Raw genomic sequence first — 18,929 nt, 5'->3', positions numbered from 1 at the left:
TTAGACATGGAAACAAAGCTTTGTCCAGAGGCGCACAGATATTTGCACATTATTAAAAATGATATAAAAATATGAACAGGATTTGTAATGTGTAATGTGATGTAAGTTGTTAAATATGAAATAAATATTGTTAAAGGAGCTAATGCACATGTGGCTTCTCCTAATGCTTACTCAAACAGAAAGTAGAACCACATATACTTCATCTTTCAGAATGAACATGTCTGTTGTTCAGTACGTTCAGCAGTGGGAGCTGTCCAATGTGCTGAATTTATACTGGTCCTCCATACATTTACAGGCAAATGATCCTTGACTAAAAAAAAAAAGACTATTCTAGTATTGCTAAATAAATGAATGAATAAATAAATAGTGTGCAGGAGCAATATGAAAAGGATAGAATCCTGTCATCTACTTGTTTGAACAGTAGCTTGTATGATTAGTGGGATGTATTCTTCCCATGCCTTTAACAACTTTAAGTTGTTATTTAAAAAAAAAAAAATATATATATATTGCCTTCCCTGCTCCCTTCATTAGAATCTGGTGCATGCAAAACTTTTTTTGTTCTCTACATAAGCTCAGTGAGCACACTTGATACGAAGAAGGCGGGGCAAGTAATGCTGTAGATTTAAATGTGTGAAACTGAGAAATACAGACGTACAGCATGAAACGGAAGTCGCAATAGTATTTTCTTCACTACTGTGACGTATATCCAAGTGAAATGGGAGGGTGAAATTGTAGGGTTTGACAATAATAATAATAAATCATTATTGTAAAGGGTGATGTCTTTATGGGTTGTTGTGCTGATGAGCTGATTTTTTTTTAAGCAAAATGTGCAGTTCAAAAGTGCTGCACAAAAATGAACCCAATAAATATGGGAAAACAAGCATTAGCTGATAATAATAAGAAAAATAAGAATATTTTGGACATTTCAGAAGATAAACGCACACTGCCCCCTCAGGTCACTAGTAAAACTAAACACACTGACTGCTCTAACCACTAAATTGAGTCTCTTTCAGACATAATCAGATCAAGGACATGTAGACTTAAACTTTAAATCATGTCCATTACATACAGTAACAAAAAATGTACAGTATGTAGATTTAAATGTAAATGCACCAAGAGCTGTACTTTGGGTTCAACAACAGATTATCTACCCAGTGTTAGTTAATGTCAAAGTTGTTCCTTTTTTTACTTCAGTAGATACATTTAATTCATTAATTGAGTAAGATAGTCCCTTGGAGTTTAGTGACTTAAATGGTATAAAAGGTATAAAAGTGTCAATATTTTTCTCTCATCTTCTAACTGGAATGTGTGAAGTCCATCTCAGAGTCTTAACTTCTAGGCTGAAACCCACAGTCTGTGCTTCATTCTGAGAGATGCAGTAAATGTGATACTTCCTCATCCATCAGAGAGTCTAAAGAAAGACTGCCACTGTAAATCAAGCTTTTGCAGTAATTGCATGCAAACAAACCAATTTCACCACAAACTCACCACATAAGCACTTACACTGACAAACTAACCCCTGTCTTTCTACTTCTGTCTCATATGATCACAAGCACTAAACTGGATGGAAACATTTGTGGTTAAAGGATTAGTCCACTTTCAAATAAAAATTTCCTGATAATTTACTCACCCACATGTCATCCAAGATGTCCATGTCCTTCTTTCTTCAGGCGAAAATAAATTAAGGTTTTTGATGAAAACATTTCAGGATTTTTCTTCTTATAGTGGACTTTAATGGTCTCCAAACGGTTGAAGATCAAAATTACAGTTTCAGTGCAGCTTCAAAGGGCTTTAAATGATACCAGATGAGGAATAAGAGTCTTAAATAGCAAAACGTTTGGTCATTTTCTAAAACCAGACGAGTTGGTTATCTAAGTCACTGGTCATTAACAAAGGTTGTTTATCTCTACATTAAAGTAAAACTGTGATAGTGCAAAAAAAAAACGAGTATGAATCTGTGAATAATTACAGAGGCAGTACAGACAGATGGAGGAGAGGAGAACACACACCGGACACACACTGAACAGCAGCGTCCAGCAGAGAACACAGTCTGATACACGAGGAGTGCAGGTGATGTTCAAGAGACCAGAACTGTTGATACAATGTTGATACAAATTTCTGTTCTGTTCATCTTGCTTCTTCAGTGAGAAAGGTAAAGTTTTCCAGAATTAATCAAGCAATGATATAATAAGAACTAGCAGAAATGTTTTTCCAGAGAGAGATGAGTTGTTCGGTTTCCATAATAGTACACCTTAGATGAAGAGGTCATGCCCTTTTTAACTTTAACTTAAAAAAAATAAAATAAACCTGTAAAATTAACAGGCTAAAAAGGAAGTAAGCAAGACAAGAAGACAGTCACAAAGACCACTGGAAACATTTGTGGTTTGGACTTTTACCTCAGAAAAACAAACAGAAGGCCGGACTCTCTTTATTACCATGACGACCTGTAAATAGCACTGAATTCACACACGAAAATCGCTTCTTACATCCTGTGCCATCAAAAAGCCACTGTTGTATTTTGTAATATAACACCTGCATGCAACGTCTACAATATATTCCTGCAATATATCAATCTGCTCAAGCTAATTATGTCTCTGCTCCGCTACTGAAGACCAATAACTGTTCAACACTATTCAAGTTTTTAAGCATAAATGGTTTAATTCAGCATTGTTTTTATCTTGAATATTGAGGGTTGTCTCATCTTATATCTTGAGCACTGTGTAATGTGAATACTTAAAATTATGAGAAGAAAAGAAAACTAATTTGAGCACACGTGTGATTCATTTAATTCAGTCTATCACTCATAAAAGCATTTCCTGACTTCTGTGCCCTTATCATGATTTGGTCCTGATGAAATGGTTTGTGGGTAAGTGTTTATGACATCATTATCTACAATTGTAAGGAGGACCAGACCAGTTTGAACTATTATTAGCCACTAGATGGAGCCATTGAATTTTCATAATTTCATATTCACAGACACTCTCATAGCATAAGCATATTAGACATTCTGTCTAAACATTTGACAAAACTTGTGTTCATTGAACTGACTGAACTTTATTTGACAATTTACACCCACATGTATTTTGAGATATTCATAATCTACAGATAAAAACATAGACACAAAACTGTACGCGTTTACTTTTAGACCAGCTGCTGGGAACATCTGAATAATAAAGCTGAATATTTTTTTTTTTTTTACATGTTCTGCATAATCTTAACACACATGGAAAATAATTTATGTTAATATTATCAAGAAAATAAAATGTTAATCCCTAAAGCTTTGGACCAAATAAGGGCTTAAAATCATTCCAAAACACCTTTTTATATTGATAGATAAATCATTAACACTTATTGAAAGCATGCTTGAACTATGCTTTATTGTGATTAGTGCAAAAAGTATGTACAAAAAAGCATGCCGTAAGCAGCTATACAGGCCTACAAGCAACAGCTGAGAGTGTTTCCAGATCTTTCCAGTTTTACTCGTCTCGCACTGATGTTTCTTCACAGAATCTGCCTGAAATAAGGAAGAGAGGAAGAGAGAACAATCTAAACTAGTGAAATACCTCATTAAACTATAAATCTTTGAAACAGTGAAGCTTACTGACATCAAGTAACAATAGAATAGTTACCTGAAGAACATTAGCTTTGAGTATCTCAGCACTCAATTTGGAGCCTAAAAACATGAAAAGTCATGTAGATACAATACAGACACTTTAAACATACATTTGCTTTGTATTCTTGTTCTTTTAAACAGACATTGCAGCACTTTCACAAATTCATAACAAATAAACAGTTTAATATTATGCCCTTTGGTATATTTTTAGTAACTTTATTACTCCTTATTTTAATCATTCAGTTATTAAACTGGATGTTTTTTTTCACAATGATTGTAATTGTGAGGCTGACAGACACAGTACACACAGATGGACGAGGAGTGGAGGTGATGTTCAGTCCAGAACATGAAGTTACTTCCTCTATTAGAGATTCCCAGATCCCAGTTTGTGCTAGCATGTTAATCTTTTCTGTGTTTGAGATGCATGTGAATGCTATATTTAGAACAGCTGTTAGGAATCAAATGCAGACGTGGTTATTTCAGAAATGACAATGAGACACCTTATACAAGAATGTATGGCTGTGTTCATGTGATTATCTAACAAATGACAGTCCTGTAATATTATTTCCTATCAGAGCGAAAACACACAGTGACAGCAGAGGAGAAAAGTGTCACCAAAGCTGACAGCATGTATTTGCCAAAACTCACCCTCCAATTCTAACCACTCTGCTCCGAGTCAGTCTCGAACCCCGGCCCGATCACTGCTGGCAGGCGAGGTGAGTGCACTAACAATGACACTAAACACCGCATTCTCTAGCTGTCATCAGAGCGCAGTGGTTTACCTGCACAACTCTCACTAGCTGGCCTCTGTTACACACACAATGCAAGTGGGTGTCTGTTTATCACAGTTAAAAAGTAACAAAATGCTTCACAAAAAATGAAGTGCGGTTGATGAACGAACAAGGAAGCATTATATACACAAGTAAATCAAATTTTGCATTGTTAGTCGCCAACAGCACAGCAGTTCCACACAATCAAATCCCAGTGTTACTCACATGTGAAGCGGAATCGAAGCAGCCTCCACGTCTGTTTTCAGGGCTTCCTGCTTAGCTCTCTCCAGTGCTGGAAAGATTTTTCTAATATCAACATGGGTCCTAAAGTGCTTGCCCATTCATAAACCTTCATTCCACTAATAGGTTTTTTTTTTTTTTTTTTTTTTCTTCAAATCTCCCTCTTGCTCATTCTGTCTCCTTGACTGTAATACGCCCCCTAATGCTGATTGGTTACACGTTTGTTGTTGGTGTCGACTAACTTCCGACTAACTTCCAAACAGTGTTTTTGAAAATCTACTTACTCCATCTTTAATGAAAATACAGTTGTTCATTGTTTATTCATGTTAGTTCACAGTACATTAACTAATGTTTTCAAGATTTTAATAATTAGTAAATGTAGTATTAGTAAGTGCTGAAATTAACATTAACAAACATTAATAAATGCTGTTGTTACAATATAGAAGGGACAGAGACACAGGAATGCAGGTAACGGATGTTTATTGAACAACCAGAAGAGTGAACGGCAGTGCAGGTGAGTGAACGTGGAATTTGCAGGTAACTGATAAGGATATCTGAGTAATACTGTCCTTTTCCTTGGCAGAAGAAGCAGGCTGGAGACTGACTGGAGCAGAGAAGACACAGGAGAACTCACATGAGACGAGGAACAACGAAAGAGACTTGGTAACACGCTGGAGACAGGTAAGTAGCTTGAAGGAGTCCTTGAGGTGAGCATGAAGGTAAGTCTAGATGCTAACAAGACCGGACAATGACTGTCTGAGTGAGCGTGTCTTTTATGCTGCTGGTGATAGCTGTGCTGATGGGGTGCAGGTGTGTGTGATCAGTATTCGGGTGAAGGAGTGCGCTGTGATTGGGTGATGGTGGAGCCTGGCGTGACTGTGACAGCTGTATAAGTGCAGTTCATTATTAGCTCATGTTAACTAATGTTAACATAAAATGCTAACATCAATGTGTCAAGAGTGCAAAGTGTGCATGTGAATGGCTGATTAGTTGGTCAAAAATAGCACCACACACTCACACACACACACACACACACACTCACGCATGCATGTGTCATTTAAAATGTGCAGTAGTATGGAATGACATTATCAAAAATGTTAATACAAATAATAATAATAATAAATATACAATTTACAATTTTAAAAAATTATAAATCATCTGTTCCTCGACTGACCGGCATCGACATTGTCTATGTTTGATTACTCTGTTATTAAGCTGGAAGAATGTCTGATATCTACTCATGTGGAAACAGAAATTAATGCTGCAAGCAAAAATAAACTTCATGGCAAATCCAACTTAAGGTCAAGCTATTTTATTGCTGTTGTTTTTAGGTTTGAGTGTGTGTTTCTTTTGTCAAACTGAAGATGATATTCATTTCCCATAGTGTCCCACAACAAATGCCACATAGAACTCATTTTTGTACATATTTTTTTAAAACAGGCTGCTACATTTTTAGTAGGAGTCACCTGTGGCCCATTTTGTTTTACATTGTGACCCTTTGGAGGCATCCCACCTTCCAGTCTCAAAGATCTAGGCTGTGTCTGAAATCACATACTTCCCTATAGTAGGCGAAAAACAGTACGTGACAAAAGAAGTATGCCTGAATACACAGGACTCATAAAAGAGTAGGCAAAAAGTACCCGGATGGCCTACTACTTTCGGTGAGATTTTGAAGTGTGCATATGATGGACACTTTACTATCCCATGAGGCCAAGAGACAGAATTTGTGAATGGCAGTGAAGTGACCCAACTAACACTGGTAGGTCACATTATAATGGCAACATGACGAATGTAGTACGTCCGGATGACATTCATAGCCATCCTACACGGATTCATACTATAAAATGTACTTTTTTAGTGGTCGCAAAGTAAGTACTTGTTCAAAATAAGTACCTACTCAAGAGAGTATGTGGATGCAGCCACAGTCTCAGTGCAACGAAACACCATACTGTGCTTGTTTATTGAGCTGTTGTACAGTGCTCAGCGTAAATGAGTACACCCCCTTTGAAAAGTAACATTTTAAACAATATCTCAATGAACACAAAAACAATTTCCAAGATGTTGACAAGACTAAGTTTAATATAACATTCGTTTAACTTATAACATGAAAGTAAGGTTAATAATATAACTTAGATTACACATTTTTCAGTTTTACTTAAATTAGGGTGATGCAAAAATGAGTACACCCCACAACAAAAACTACTACATCTAGCAGTTTGTATGGCCTCCATGATTTTTAATGGCAGCACCAAGTCTTCTAGGCATGAAATGAAGAAGTTGGCGACATTTTGCAACATTTATCTTTTTCCATTCTTCAAGAATGACCTCTTTTAGAGACTGGATGCTGGATGGAGAGTGATGCTCAACTTGTCTCTTCAGAATTCCCCATAGGTGTTCGATTGGGTTCAGATCAGGAGCCACTGAATCATTTTTACCCTGTTCTTCTTCAGAAATCCAACAGTGGCCTTAGATGTGTGTTTAGGATCATTGTCATGTTGGAAAAGTGCACAACGACCAAGGGCACGGAGTGATGGTAGCATCTTCTCTTTCAGTATAGAGCAGTACATCTGTGAATTCATGATGCCATCAATGAAATGCAGCTCCCCGACACCAGCAGCACTCATGCAGCCCCACATAAGGACACTGCCACCACCATGTTTCATGTTTCTTTGTATTCCTCACCTTTGCGACGCCATACAGCTTTGAAGCCATCAGTTCCAAAAACATTTATCTTGGTCTCATCACTCCAGAGTACAGAGTCCCAGTAGTCTTCATCTTTGTCAGCATGGGCCCTGGCAAACTCTAGGTGGGCTTTTTTGTGCCTGGACTTTAGGAGAGACTTCTTTCGTGGACGGCACCCATGCATGCCATTCCTCTGCAGTGTACGCCGTATTGTGTTTCTTCAACCCTTCTCATCAGAAGACGCTCCTGTCGAGGTGTTAACTTCCGTGGACGACCTGGACGTCTCTGTGAGATGATTGCAGTTCCATCTTTTTTAAAGTTTTGTACCACTTTTGCTACAGTATTCTGACTGATACAGTAAGTAAAGCTTTGCTGATCTTCTTGTAGCCTTCACCTTTCTGGTGTTAAGAAATTATTTTCTTTCTCAGGTCTTGTGACATTTCTCTTCCATGTGGTGCCATTGCTGACAGCATGAAATAGGAAGGAATTTTAACACCCCTTTATAGTCAACTGTCTGCTGGACACCTGTGTAATGAACAATTAGACTCACCTGTGGTTGAATTCTTGTTAAATTAGACATTTGTAGTCTAAAATTTAGCTTTGCTCCAGAAACTTTCAGTGGGGTGTACTCATTTTTGCATCACCCTAATTTGAGTAAAACTGAAAATTTTGTTCTCTAAGTTATATTATTAACCTTACTTTCATGTTATAAGTTAAACAGATGTTATATAAAACTTAGTCTTGTCAACATTTTGGAAATTGTTTTTGTGTTAATTGAGATATTGTTTAAAATGTTACTATTCAAAGGGGGTGTACTCATTTACGCTGAGCACTGTATAAAGCAAAACAGTTGTATTCAATAAACACAAGTATAACTATATGATTGATAGTTTGTTGATCTTTATTATCTTTATAAATGGATATGGTGGATCTATAATGTCGTATTTTATGCAGTGTTATTTTATTATTGATATACTATTATAGTTTTTGTTAATATTTTGATTTTGATTATATATATATATATATATTTATTTATTTATTTCTGTTTTGTCATTTTTATTAGTTTTGTTAGTTTAAGGCCCGGTTTCACAGACAGGGCTTAGCCTAGGCCAGGATTAGGCCTTAGTTCAATTTGATAAATCCACTCACCACCAGAGGTCACCCGCTTACCACATGGACTCTTGCACTACACTAACTTTTGTATTTCACCCCGGACTACAGTTCCCATGATCCATTGCACTACATAAGCCATGGACTTTCTCTTTCTTACTGCTGAGTATTGTTTGCGCATATCGCTATGTTAGTGATAGCAACGTTACGGAGCCCTCTCCTAGTTTTTGTGTACAATTCTAGTCCTGGTCTAGTTTCGTTGTATTGCCTCGTTGCCTGTTTTCCTGTTTGCCTTTGATTCACTTGCCTTGTCGTTTGCTTCTTGCCTAGACTACTGCTTATGTTATCGGATTACCTCTCTTGTCAAGCCCTCTGGCTGCTGTTTGCCGATCGAAGACCCACGCCAGCCCTAGGATTATTCTTTGCCTTGCCTGAGATGTACCTGTGTCGTTATCTGACCCTTGCTCGTTTTCTGACCATGCTTCTGTAATAAAGCCTTGCACACGGATCCGTACGTCTCCTGCTCTGTTCAATGCATAACACCTGACCATGTTTTGCTTAAGTGTTCTCTGATATAATTAAGATTACATTTTTTTTCTGATACAGTTTAACTCTGAGATAGTAATATTTTATTACCTTTTTTTTTTTTTTTTTTTTTTTTTTTTTTTTAGTGAATAAACTGAATGAAATGTTCAAGGTGTCTGAATAAATTTTGGCATTTCAGTTTAATGTCACGATTAATTTATCTTATGTAACGGAAATATATAGTTTTAGTTAATAATAGTTTAGTAGTTAATAATAACCCTGATTTTGGTTCCAAATTCTTGAAAATTCATTGCAGGAGATATTGTGCAGATGAGATACTTTAGTTATAGAATAAATAAATGATTGAATGGACTTAATGGTCTAAATGTCTCATTATCACCCACACCTTATTTGCCCTTTTAATTCAACTACAAACAGGGTTACTGCAATAACCCTCTAATAACTCTATAATCCAGTTTTCTCTGTCAGACTTGCATTTCTGCAAAGTATGGAAAGGATTTATTTTTTTTTTGTTGGACTGGACAGTAAAACACTGTTGTAGAAACTCCGGTGCTGTGTTCGAAATCGCCCCCTATACCCTCATTCACTATTCCCTACATTACTCCACTAATATAGTCCACTTGAAGGAGTGAATGAAACGAGTGAGTGAATTCGGAAACTGAGTGCACCGGAAGGGCTGCCGATTTCGCATAGTTTGTGCTACTGTTTAATAATCTTTTGAAATGTAGCAAACCGACAGCTCCAGTAGTAATGAATATTTATGTTGAACTAGCATGTTCAAACCTTTTAAACGATTTATTGATTAAATAAAAAGTAATTGATACCTGTATGATAATGCTGGACCAGCGCGGTTTGGAAAATGAATGGATGATTGATTCAGCTGCGGGCGCCATCTCCTGGTGAGACGCGTTAATTCATTCACGGCGCGACTCTCACAGTGCATTATGGGTATTCTCTAGCCGTTGAGCGTGGATCGGTTGTACACTCGTTATTGCGGTGCATTCTGGGATTGAATGAGTGCACTCAACATCGTCCACTATGGTTTCGGACACCACTACAAATGGCTGTCCCCTCAAATAGTGCCCTATTTAAGGGTATAGGGGGCGATTTCGGACACAGCCCATGAGTTTCTACAACCATGAGCCACCTACTGGTCATAGAGAGTTCCCATGACTTTTTGACATTTTTTTTTATAGGGCCAGGAACACATACATACCCATAACAACTTACTTACACAATAAACAACAACAATAATAAATGAATATGCTCCTCCCACTTATGTTCTTTTGCCACTTATCTTTAATATATCTTTAATGATTTGCCAAACACAGTTAGGACACTCAATCAACTGAATCACAACATGAATTGATATGATACATTTATTTACTATATGACCTTCACATAAAAAGGTGCTTTAAAATATTAGTCAAATGAATGTGGAGTGTAATAAGCATTTAAAATGTTAAGACATTTTGCAAAAAGCAAATCCACACTGCCCCCCTCAGGCCACTAATAAAACTAAATACACTGACGGCTCTGAACACCACGAGTCTATTTCAGACACAACAGATCATGGACAAGTAAAAAATATACATTGCCATACTATAAACATTACTATCCATTATAAACAGTGACAAAAATGTACAGATAAAAGATTCCTTTTGATACATTATTATTAAATGGCATGGAACTGAACATCATTTGAGTGGTCATGTGAGACGCATTGTCAAAGTAAAAAATGAAAGCAAATAAAACTGAAACCTGCTCTTTGTGCTTCATTCTGAGAGATGCAGTAAATGTGATTCTTCCTCGTCCATCAGAGAGTCTAAAGAAAGACTGCTGCAGTAAATCAAGCTTTTGCTGCATGTACACAAACCAATTTCACCACAAACTCATCACATAAGCATTTTCACACTCCATCCTCTTTCTTACTTCTGTCTCATGTTCACACAAGCTCTAAACTGAATGGAAACATTTGTGGTTAAGATTGTCATCTCTTTAACTGGAAACAAAGCAAGACCCTTCCTCAAGAAAAGACACAGACAGTGCACTTCAGTAAAACTCCTTTGAAGAACAACTCTGATGCTTTGAATATTTACATTTGTTTTGATTTCAATTAGATTTTAACTGTTCAAAAGAATTAAAAGCACAATTAGAAAAAAGGCAGACCTGGAATGCACCAGTTCAAAGAAAAATAAGAAAACAAGAGGAAAAACAAGAATATACCTTACTACAGAGAAGCAACTAAAGAGGGCATTTCTCTTTTACCTTTACAGTTATAAGATAGATAGATTTAAGATGAGATAGCTAGTTTGAATGTTTGCTTGTTGCTAACTGTTATCCAAACACAACCTACTCAAACACATTATGCTTCATCTGCCATGGAGTATGTTTTGGGAAAATGAATGAGACTAGCTGTAAAATTGAGTCAGATAAACGCAATCATTCCGTTTAAGAATAAGTTTAATATAAATACCTTAAACTAAACACCGCTTCATACAGGAAACCCACTTCTACATCCTGTTACTTGGGTCATCATTGTGTGTCCACAAAGGCTGTACTAAAACACTTTTAACAGAGGAAAACAACATTGTACTGCACTGAGGACCTGGGTTGCGTTTCCCATACAACGGCGTAACTCGCTGCTTCACTAACATGCATTGTGGAACAAATCAACTAGCTAGTCACAACCGTACTGTCACAAACCTGTCGTTCAGCCACGTTAGTGAATGATGTCACGCATGTGGTGGAGTAATAATTTTTGAGATCGAATTAATGCTAGATTTTTTGCTATAAATTACGGACATGGCATCTGAGGACTAATTCTCATTTTTTCTCAGATTTTTTGCTTTATTTCCAGATTAAATCATAGGCTCGTTCTTTCGTAAGCACATGCGCACTCTTCAAAAACGGTGCTTAAAATCTCTTGACAAACTAAAATATGTAAATGACATTTGTTTATATTCGAAATAAAATATACACATTGTCAGCTTGCTTATTTTGCTCAAGATAACGATTTCTTAAGTCCACATGTCAAAAAAAAAAAAAAAAAAAAAACAAGAAACTATGCTTCTAAGCATAGCTAAGAGCTGTCGTTCAACCACACAAGTTTGTGATGCAGTTTGCGAATGTTCGTTTGAACAATGGTTTCAGGAAACACCAAATCGTTCAACTATGTTAGTAACGACAGAACTTGCGGTGTTAGTTGGCTAACGATGCTTTTGGGAAACGCACCCCTGAGTAGCAAAAGAGTAACAACAGTAAGAGTGACAGCTCATTTAAAAAAAAAAAAAAAAAAAGTTATAAATGTGTGGAAAAAAAACTTAAAGTATCCAGTCACTTTTGGGTGTATTTAACTATGTACTTGCATAAAAAGAAAAAAATAAATAAATAAAGTTAAGCAAAATTTTTATTTGTATTAAACACACTTTTGCTTCTATTGAGGTGGGATTCGGGTAAGTTTAGGGATAGGTTTTATAATATGGATAGGTTTAAGGGTTGGTTAAGGTGGAACGGAAGGATCAATTATAATTATAGATGTAATTACAGATATTAATTACAACTGTATTTACATGCAGGTATTTTTAAATATAAGTACAATGTAAAAAAATGTTTGCACAATAAGGACATTGTATCAAATGATTCATTTAAATGTTAGTACACAGGCTACTAAATGTTAGTACAAGACACAATATAAAGTGGGACCAAGTATCCAATTATGGAATTACATATCTTTTACAGAGATGTAACGAAAGTAACTTGTATCATTACGTGATGTTACATGATAATGACCTTTATCATATTTGGAAAGTTTCAGAAAGCACCTCAGTTCTATTTTAGTTCTATTCTCTGTCTGTTCTGACCTGAGCATATGTACTGAAGTCTGAACTCTGCACTCGCTTTGTCTTGCGTTGTTTTTGTCTCCTGGTTTTCACGTCTAAAGATGCATAACACACCTCTTCATCCTCACCCTGGAATGAAAGAAAATTCATGAAATAATGAAGTTGCTTTCTGAAACATACATATATTATATTTATATGCCTTAATGAATGTGCGTGTTTGCATTGTTCATACCTCAATGGTATTTCTACCTCTCGAATGGTCTTTTTGATCTGCCGCAGCATCTACAATGGATTGTTTAAATTAGAACATCACATACATAAATGGTTTAGAGTTTATGCAATGGTTCAGTGTGTTACGTTTCAATTTCTACATTACCATCAAATTTTGTTTGCAGCTTTGCTTATCCAAAGTACTCTAATTGACAAAGCTGTTTATCTGTATATTAAAGGGGTGGTTCATTGCGATTTTTTGTTATTCATTGCGACTTTAGTTAGTGTAATGTTGCTGCTTGAGCATAAACAGTATCTGCAAAGTTACAGCGCTGAAAGTTCAAAGCAAACGGATATTGTCTTTTAAAGAATTTCTCTGTTTTTCTCTGTTTAAGGACTACAACAAACGGCTGGTTGGGACTACAACAAGCTTATTCACGGGTTGGTGGCATCACTAACCCTAGAATCTACATAAATCCTGCCTCCGAGAACACGCAACAAAGGGGTGAGGCCCTGTTACTGCGTTACAGTCAAGCGGCAACCTCCCCCAGTTTCTCTTGAAGCCAAGTGACTTAAACTGCGATTCATCGACTGGCCGCTAGGGACAGGCTCCAAAAGAGAGCAGAATCTCATTGAGCCCCATGTTAAAATGGTCAACTTTACAGCAGAAATAAACATGTTTACAGCCTGGATCAAATTGTGGTTTTGGTCTATACAGCTAATTTTGCCCTTCATGACAACTCTGAGGGGGGTGAATTTTTTTATAACTCATCCGTTTAAATTATATTAAGCCTTAAAGTTCTATATAATTAAGGGGCGTGGTCACTTGAGCCGTCATCTCAGCTAATTCCAGCCACTGAATTTGGCATCTCTGCCGTGTGTGCTTTTTTCGGGATTATTTTATACAATTATAAAATAATAATATATACAATTATAAAATAATATGTCTTGCTGTGTTAATGGTCACAACTCGACACAGATGTGCATCTGTGTACATGTGCACGCATGCGGAAGATAAACAGAACACACGTTGTTGGATTGTGGCATTGGCTAAAAGTTGGCTAAAACTAAAAGTTTGTTCATGAGATTGCTTGGATATTATAACTAAAACTGTTGCATTTTGAAAAATTATACTTTGGACGTGGGCTATTTTGTTTGTGAGATATATAGGATCATATACAGTTTTACAACATAAACGCTGCTCAGGTTGCATAATTTCTTGAAGAACGATGATGGAGAGCAGATCATTCAGAAGAAATGTGATGCAAACAATGAATAGCCTAAAATATCAATATTTAATGGATTTAACGCTTCTGTGGACAAAAAGTACTGTTTTTTGTTTTTCAATGGACACTCATGGACATTTTACCCAAGTGCCACGGATTGGATAAATCTTGCAATCGCTATTTCATTATAAAGGTATGAAGTCCTGTTTGATTTTTCATGTTGTTATTTGCATACCTGACACAAATTTACAATGGCTGGTGCTGGAGCATCTATATCGTAAAAAAAGACACCGTATATTGATAGTAAACATTTATAACTACCAAATGATATAACTTGTTATCTTTATTAATATTTTAGATAGTATCTAAGACAGATAGATAGCTCCTTTGCCTGCTAACATGATCACGTCGCGCTAGGCGGGTGTAGTTTTAGTAACCAGGCACCTCAGTTCCAACCATGTCCCGCCTCTTTGCCCATTTTCAGTTATCCGGTAGTGACGCGCGGTGACGCGCGGTGACGCGCTGCATGTTAAGTTATATACTCAATAAAAAGAAGCATTTATTAAGTATATAAAATGCGTCATAACTCCGAAACAACAAGCATATTGCTGAGACAAAAAGAAGAAAAAATCGCTGCGAACACTGCATAGCCCATACACCAGGACATTTGACTGCACACGTGCAATACATTAGCCTAAGCGTTTAAACAAATAAAAAGTATACAACTTTTTTTTTTTTTTTTAGTACATCCATGAGATTTTGAGTGATGAGTGGATCCTAACATCTCATTGCGTTCCAGAAATCAACAGATTTGTCTGTGATTGGCTACATTACTCAACGCTGCAAAACACGTTATTAGAAACTCTGCCTATGCTTGAGCCATAAAGCGTTTTTATTTGATCTTCTTTTAAAAAACCAACAACATTTTTATAGCCCATTTAAAGTGTTTATTACAAACAAATTATTAAATGATAATTTGAAATGAATAAATGTAACTGAACAAAATTTTGCGTTGCATTTATTGTCCTGTGCCTATGATGATCTGTAGGGTATTTTGAGCTAAAACTTCACATACGCACTCTGGGGACATCAGAGACTTATTTTACATCTTGTAAAAGTGGCGTTATACCACCCCTTTAAATTAAAACTGTGGTAGTGCAAAAGAAGAGTGTCAATAAGTGAATGATTACCTGTAGTTTTCCTCTGACAGAGGCAGTACAGACAGATCGAGGAGAAGAGAACACACACCGGACACACACTGAACAGCAGCGTCCAGCAGAGAAGACAGTCTGATACACGAGGAGTGCAGGTGATGTTCAAGAGTCCAGAACATGAAGTTACTTCCTCTATATAAAATAAACATATCAATATTATTATTATTATTATTATTACAGTCATGAGGTGCGGAAGGTTCAGAACAAGAAGTCCATTGCTCAATATAAAATAAATGTATCAATGAATGTTTGTACAAATATTATGTTCGTCTTGCTTCTTCAGTGAGAAAGTGCTCCAGAATTACACAATCAACAATACAATAATAACTATAGCAGAATGTTTTCTTACCTGCAAGAGAGAGACGAGTTGTTTGGTTTCCATAATAGAACATTTCAAATTGGTAGGCCCTGTCTTTTTCATCTTTATTTACCTTATTTTCTACATCTGCACAGTAATACAGTCCCAGATCAGAGACACTGATGTTAGTAATATGTAGATCATAAGAATTACTGGAGCGGTTGTGGACAGAGCTGAAACGCTGAAATATCTCCTTGTCCAATCTCATTATATCTATTTCCAGAGAGGGTTGATTTTTATGAGAGCAGTTTCTTAACCATACAAAGCGGGAACCAGTTAAAGAGCGATCACAGTAGAGAGTGATGTTGTCTCCTGGTCTGACTTTCATCTCCACTTCTGCTCCATAGATTCTGTTCTGACTGAACAACAAAACACCTGTAAAAGTGCAAAATAAATCAATAAAGCACTTAAATTTGAAATATGTATTACCATACAAAAATATTCACAGTAATATTGACATTCAGGTTCAAAAAACTCTCAAAACAGCTGAAATCCCATGTTTTTCTTACACATGAGCACGACGAGAGCAAGTCTTGGCCTCTCCATCTCTGTGAGTGACTGTGAGTAACTGACACTGGTGAGGGTCTTACAGACGTCAGCTCTCATCTGATTGGTTCACGTCAATGGAAAATATTTTCTAAAATGTTTCACGCCGCAGGAGGTGATCATTAAATTAGGTTATCATGTGTACGTACAAAGAGTAGTATTAACCAATCATTGGTTACCCTATAGACTTTTTTACTCTAATTTGCTCTGATTGGTTTACAAAAACAGAAATCGTCATCAAATAACAGAAATGAAGAGGGGGTAATTCTTTTGTTTGTCTTATAGATATGATAGATATGTTTAGTATCAAATAATTTTGATTCAAGCAGATAATCATCTTCACTTGAGAAATTTTGTGCTTTACATTTCAATTGGTCATTTTTTTTTTTTAGCCAAAGTTCAGCTGTAAAATTCATGATGTTCTCTGTTGTAGTGGGTACAAACCAGCAACATGTAAACATGTCAAAACAGGAAACCACAACTCTTATATTCAGACCACCTTCGCATTTGCTGCTGTGACATGTCATCACTGGTCAACAAGCACAAATGTTTCCATTAGACTATGTGTGGTTTTGAGAGTTAGAGTTCACACATTTGCATGAAGGAAGCTTGCTCAGCTCACAAACAGTAACACATGTGAAGATCAATACTTCATATGATAAATCAACTACACAATACACAAAAGTATGTGATGCTTTTTATAACAACCATTAAAGTTGGCATGAAACAGAAGTTGTGTTCATCTTTCCTGTTTTCAAGTAAAATATCTTCTCAAACAAGAAAAATGTAGGAAATGTAAGGTGGGACTTGAGTTTGTCCATCAGGAATTTATTTGACGATTGTGGTTTGCTATTGCTGTGATGTCATGTGAGTGACAGGTTGTCCCGCCAGTAAACACACATCAGAGAAGAGATGCACGTGTATGTCCTGTTTCTTTTACAAAGTACACACTAAAAATCCTGGGTTTAAAACAACCCAAGTTATTTTGAAATCTACAGGTAACGCTAATACACACTAAATACACGTATTCATGCAATGCTGATGTTGTTAACATTAACAATTTGAGAACAAAGTATAACAATAATAATTTGCATGGTTTTATGTGATATGAGACTTCCAAGACTACAATCTGTGATTCTGAAGTACCTGTACAGTATCCACACATTCTCCTCAAAACATCAGATTCATCCGCGCTGAGGAGCCGTGCCGATGCACAACCCACGTAAAGATGATAATTCCACAAATAACTGCAACTGCAGTTTTCGAACAGAGATGGCGACAAAGAGGCAAAACATACGGGATGCGGCTTTAATAAGTTTAATGAAAAATAATTAAACTATGAACATTTATTAAATACATTTCTTATTAATAAATGTTCACCTTTTGATTATTATTGTTGCTTTTAGTAATAATGTGTCTGATTTTTAATTTCCAACCTATTTTGGGTTCATTCTAAGCCAGCCATATAGTAATTTTTAAACAATAGTTTAAACAAACACATTGGGCAAACATTTAACCCAACCGCTGGGTTAAAACAACCTAATCGCTGGGTTAAAACAATCCAATCGCTGGGTTTGTCCATTTTCAACCCAACTTGGGTTGTTTTAAACCCAGCATTTTTTAGAGTGTAGTGTTCAAAGCCCTGACTATTCTTGAAGGCTAGTTTCCCCAGTTTTTTTTTAGCAAACCTCACAAATAAAGTATACTTTAAATTTACTCTATGAGCAGCTTCTTAAAAAAGTATATTACTTATTAGACATGAAAACAAAGCTTTGACCAGAGGTGTACAGATATTTGCACATTATTGAAAATGATATAAATAGATGAACATGTTGTGAATAAATGTGATGTAATTGTTAAATATGAAATAAATATTGTTAAAGGAGCTAATGCACATGTGGCTTCTCCTAATACTTACTCAAACAGAAAGTAGAACCACATATACTTCATCTTTCAGAATGAACATGTCTGTTGTTCAGTACGTTCAGCAGTGGGAGCTGTCCAATGTGCTGAATTTATACTGGTCCTCCATACATTTACTGGTGAATTATTCTTCTTAAAAATCAATTTGATCAGATATGACAAGGAAATATACATATTTCATTGTTTAAAGAGAGTCTATATATACCATTTCCCTATAGGTCTTAAACCAGTTGTTATTTATTTGTTTGTTTGTTTGTTTGTTTTAGTGATGCCATAACAAAACATTTCAATTATACACAAATTTATGTACAAAAAAATTACTATTTTAGTATTGCTAAATAAATAAATGAATAAATAAATAGTGCGCAGGAGCAATATGAAAAGGATAGAATCCTGTCATCTACTCAGTTGAACAGTAGCTTGTATGATTAGTGGGATGTATTCTTCCCATGCCTTCCCTGCTCCCTTCATTCAAATCTGGTGCAAGCAAAACTTTTTTTGTTCTTTACATAAGCTCAATGAGCGCGCTCGATACAGAGGAGGGCCGTGTAATGCTGTAGATTTAAATGTGTGAAACTGAGAACTACAGACGTACAGGTATCCTGGAATAAAGTCAGCATGAAACGGAAGTTGCAATAGTATTTTCTTC

General features: G+C 36.1%; 1 protein-coding gene across 1 annotated transcript in view; it reads right to left on the bottom strand.

Annotated features, from left to right (window-relative positions):
* The window catches only part of LOC127518759 (uncharacterized), an 81,751-nt gene that overhangs the window by 60,798 nt on the left and 2,024 nt on the right, over positions 1 to 18,929 (bottom strand). Inside the window, exons 2-4 of the mRNA XM_051905879.1 lie at positions 15,803 to 16,186; positions 15,430 to 15,585; positions 13,036 to 13,085 (exon numbers count right to left, since the gene is read on the bottom strand). Of these exons, the coding sequence (XP_051761839.1) occupies positions 13,036 to 13,085; positions 15,430 to 15,585; positions 15,803 to 16,186 (590 nt within the window). The remainder of the gene's footprint in view (positions 1 to 13,035; positions 13,086 to 15,429; positions 15,586 to 15,802; positions 16,187 to 18,929) is intronic.

Source organism: Ctenopharyngodon idella, chromosome 1, assembly GCF_019924925.1.
Source record: "Ctenopharyngodon idella isolate HZGC_01 chromosome 1, HZGC01, whole genome shotgun sequence".
Taxonomy (NCBI): Eukaryota; Metazoa; Chordata; class Actinopteri; order Cypriniformes; family Xenocyprididae; genus Ctenopharyngodon; species Ctenopharyngodon idella.
The sequence above is the reverse complement of the archived record's forward strand: the minus strand, read 5'-3'. Positions and strand labels throughout refer to the sequence as shown.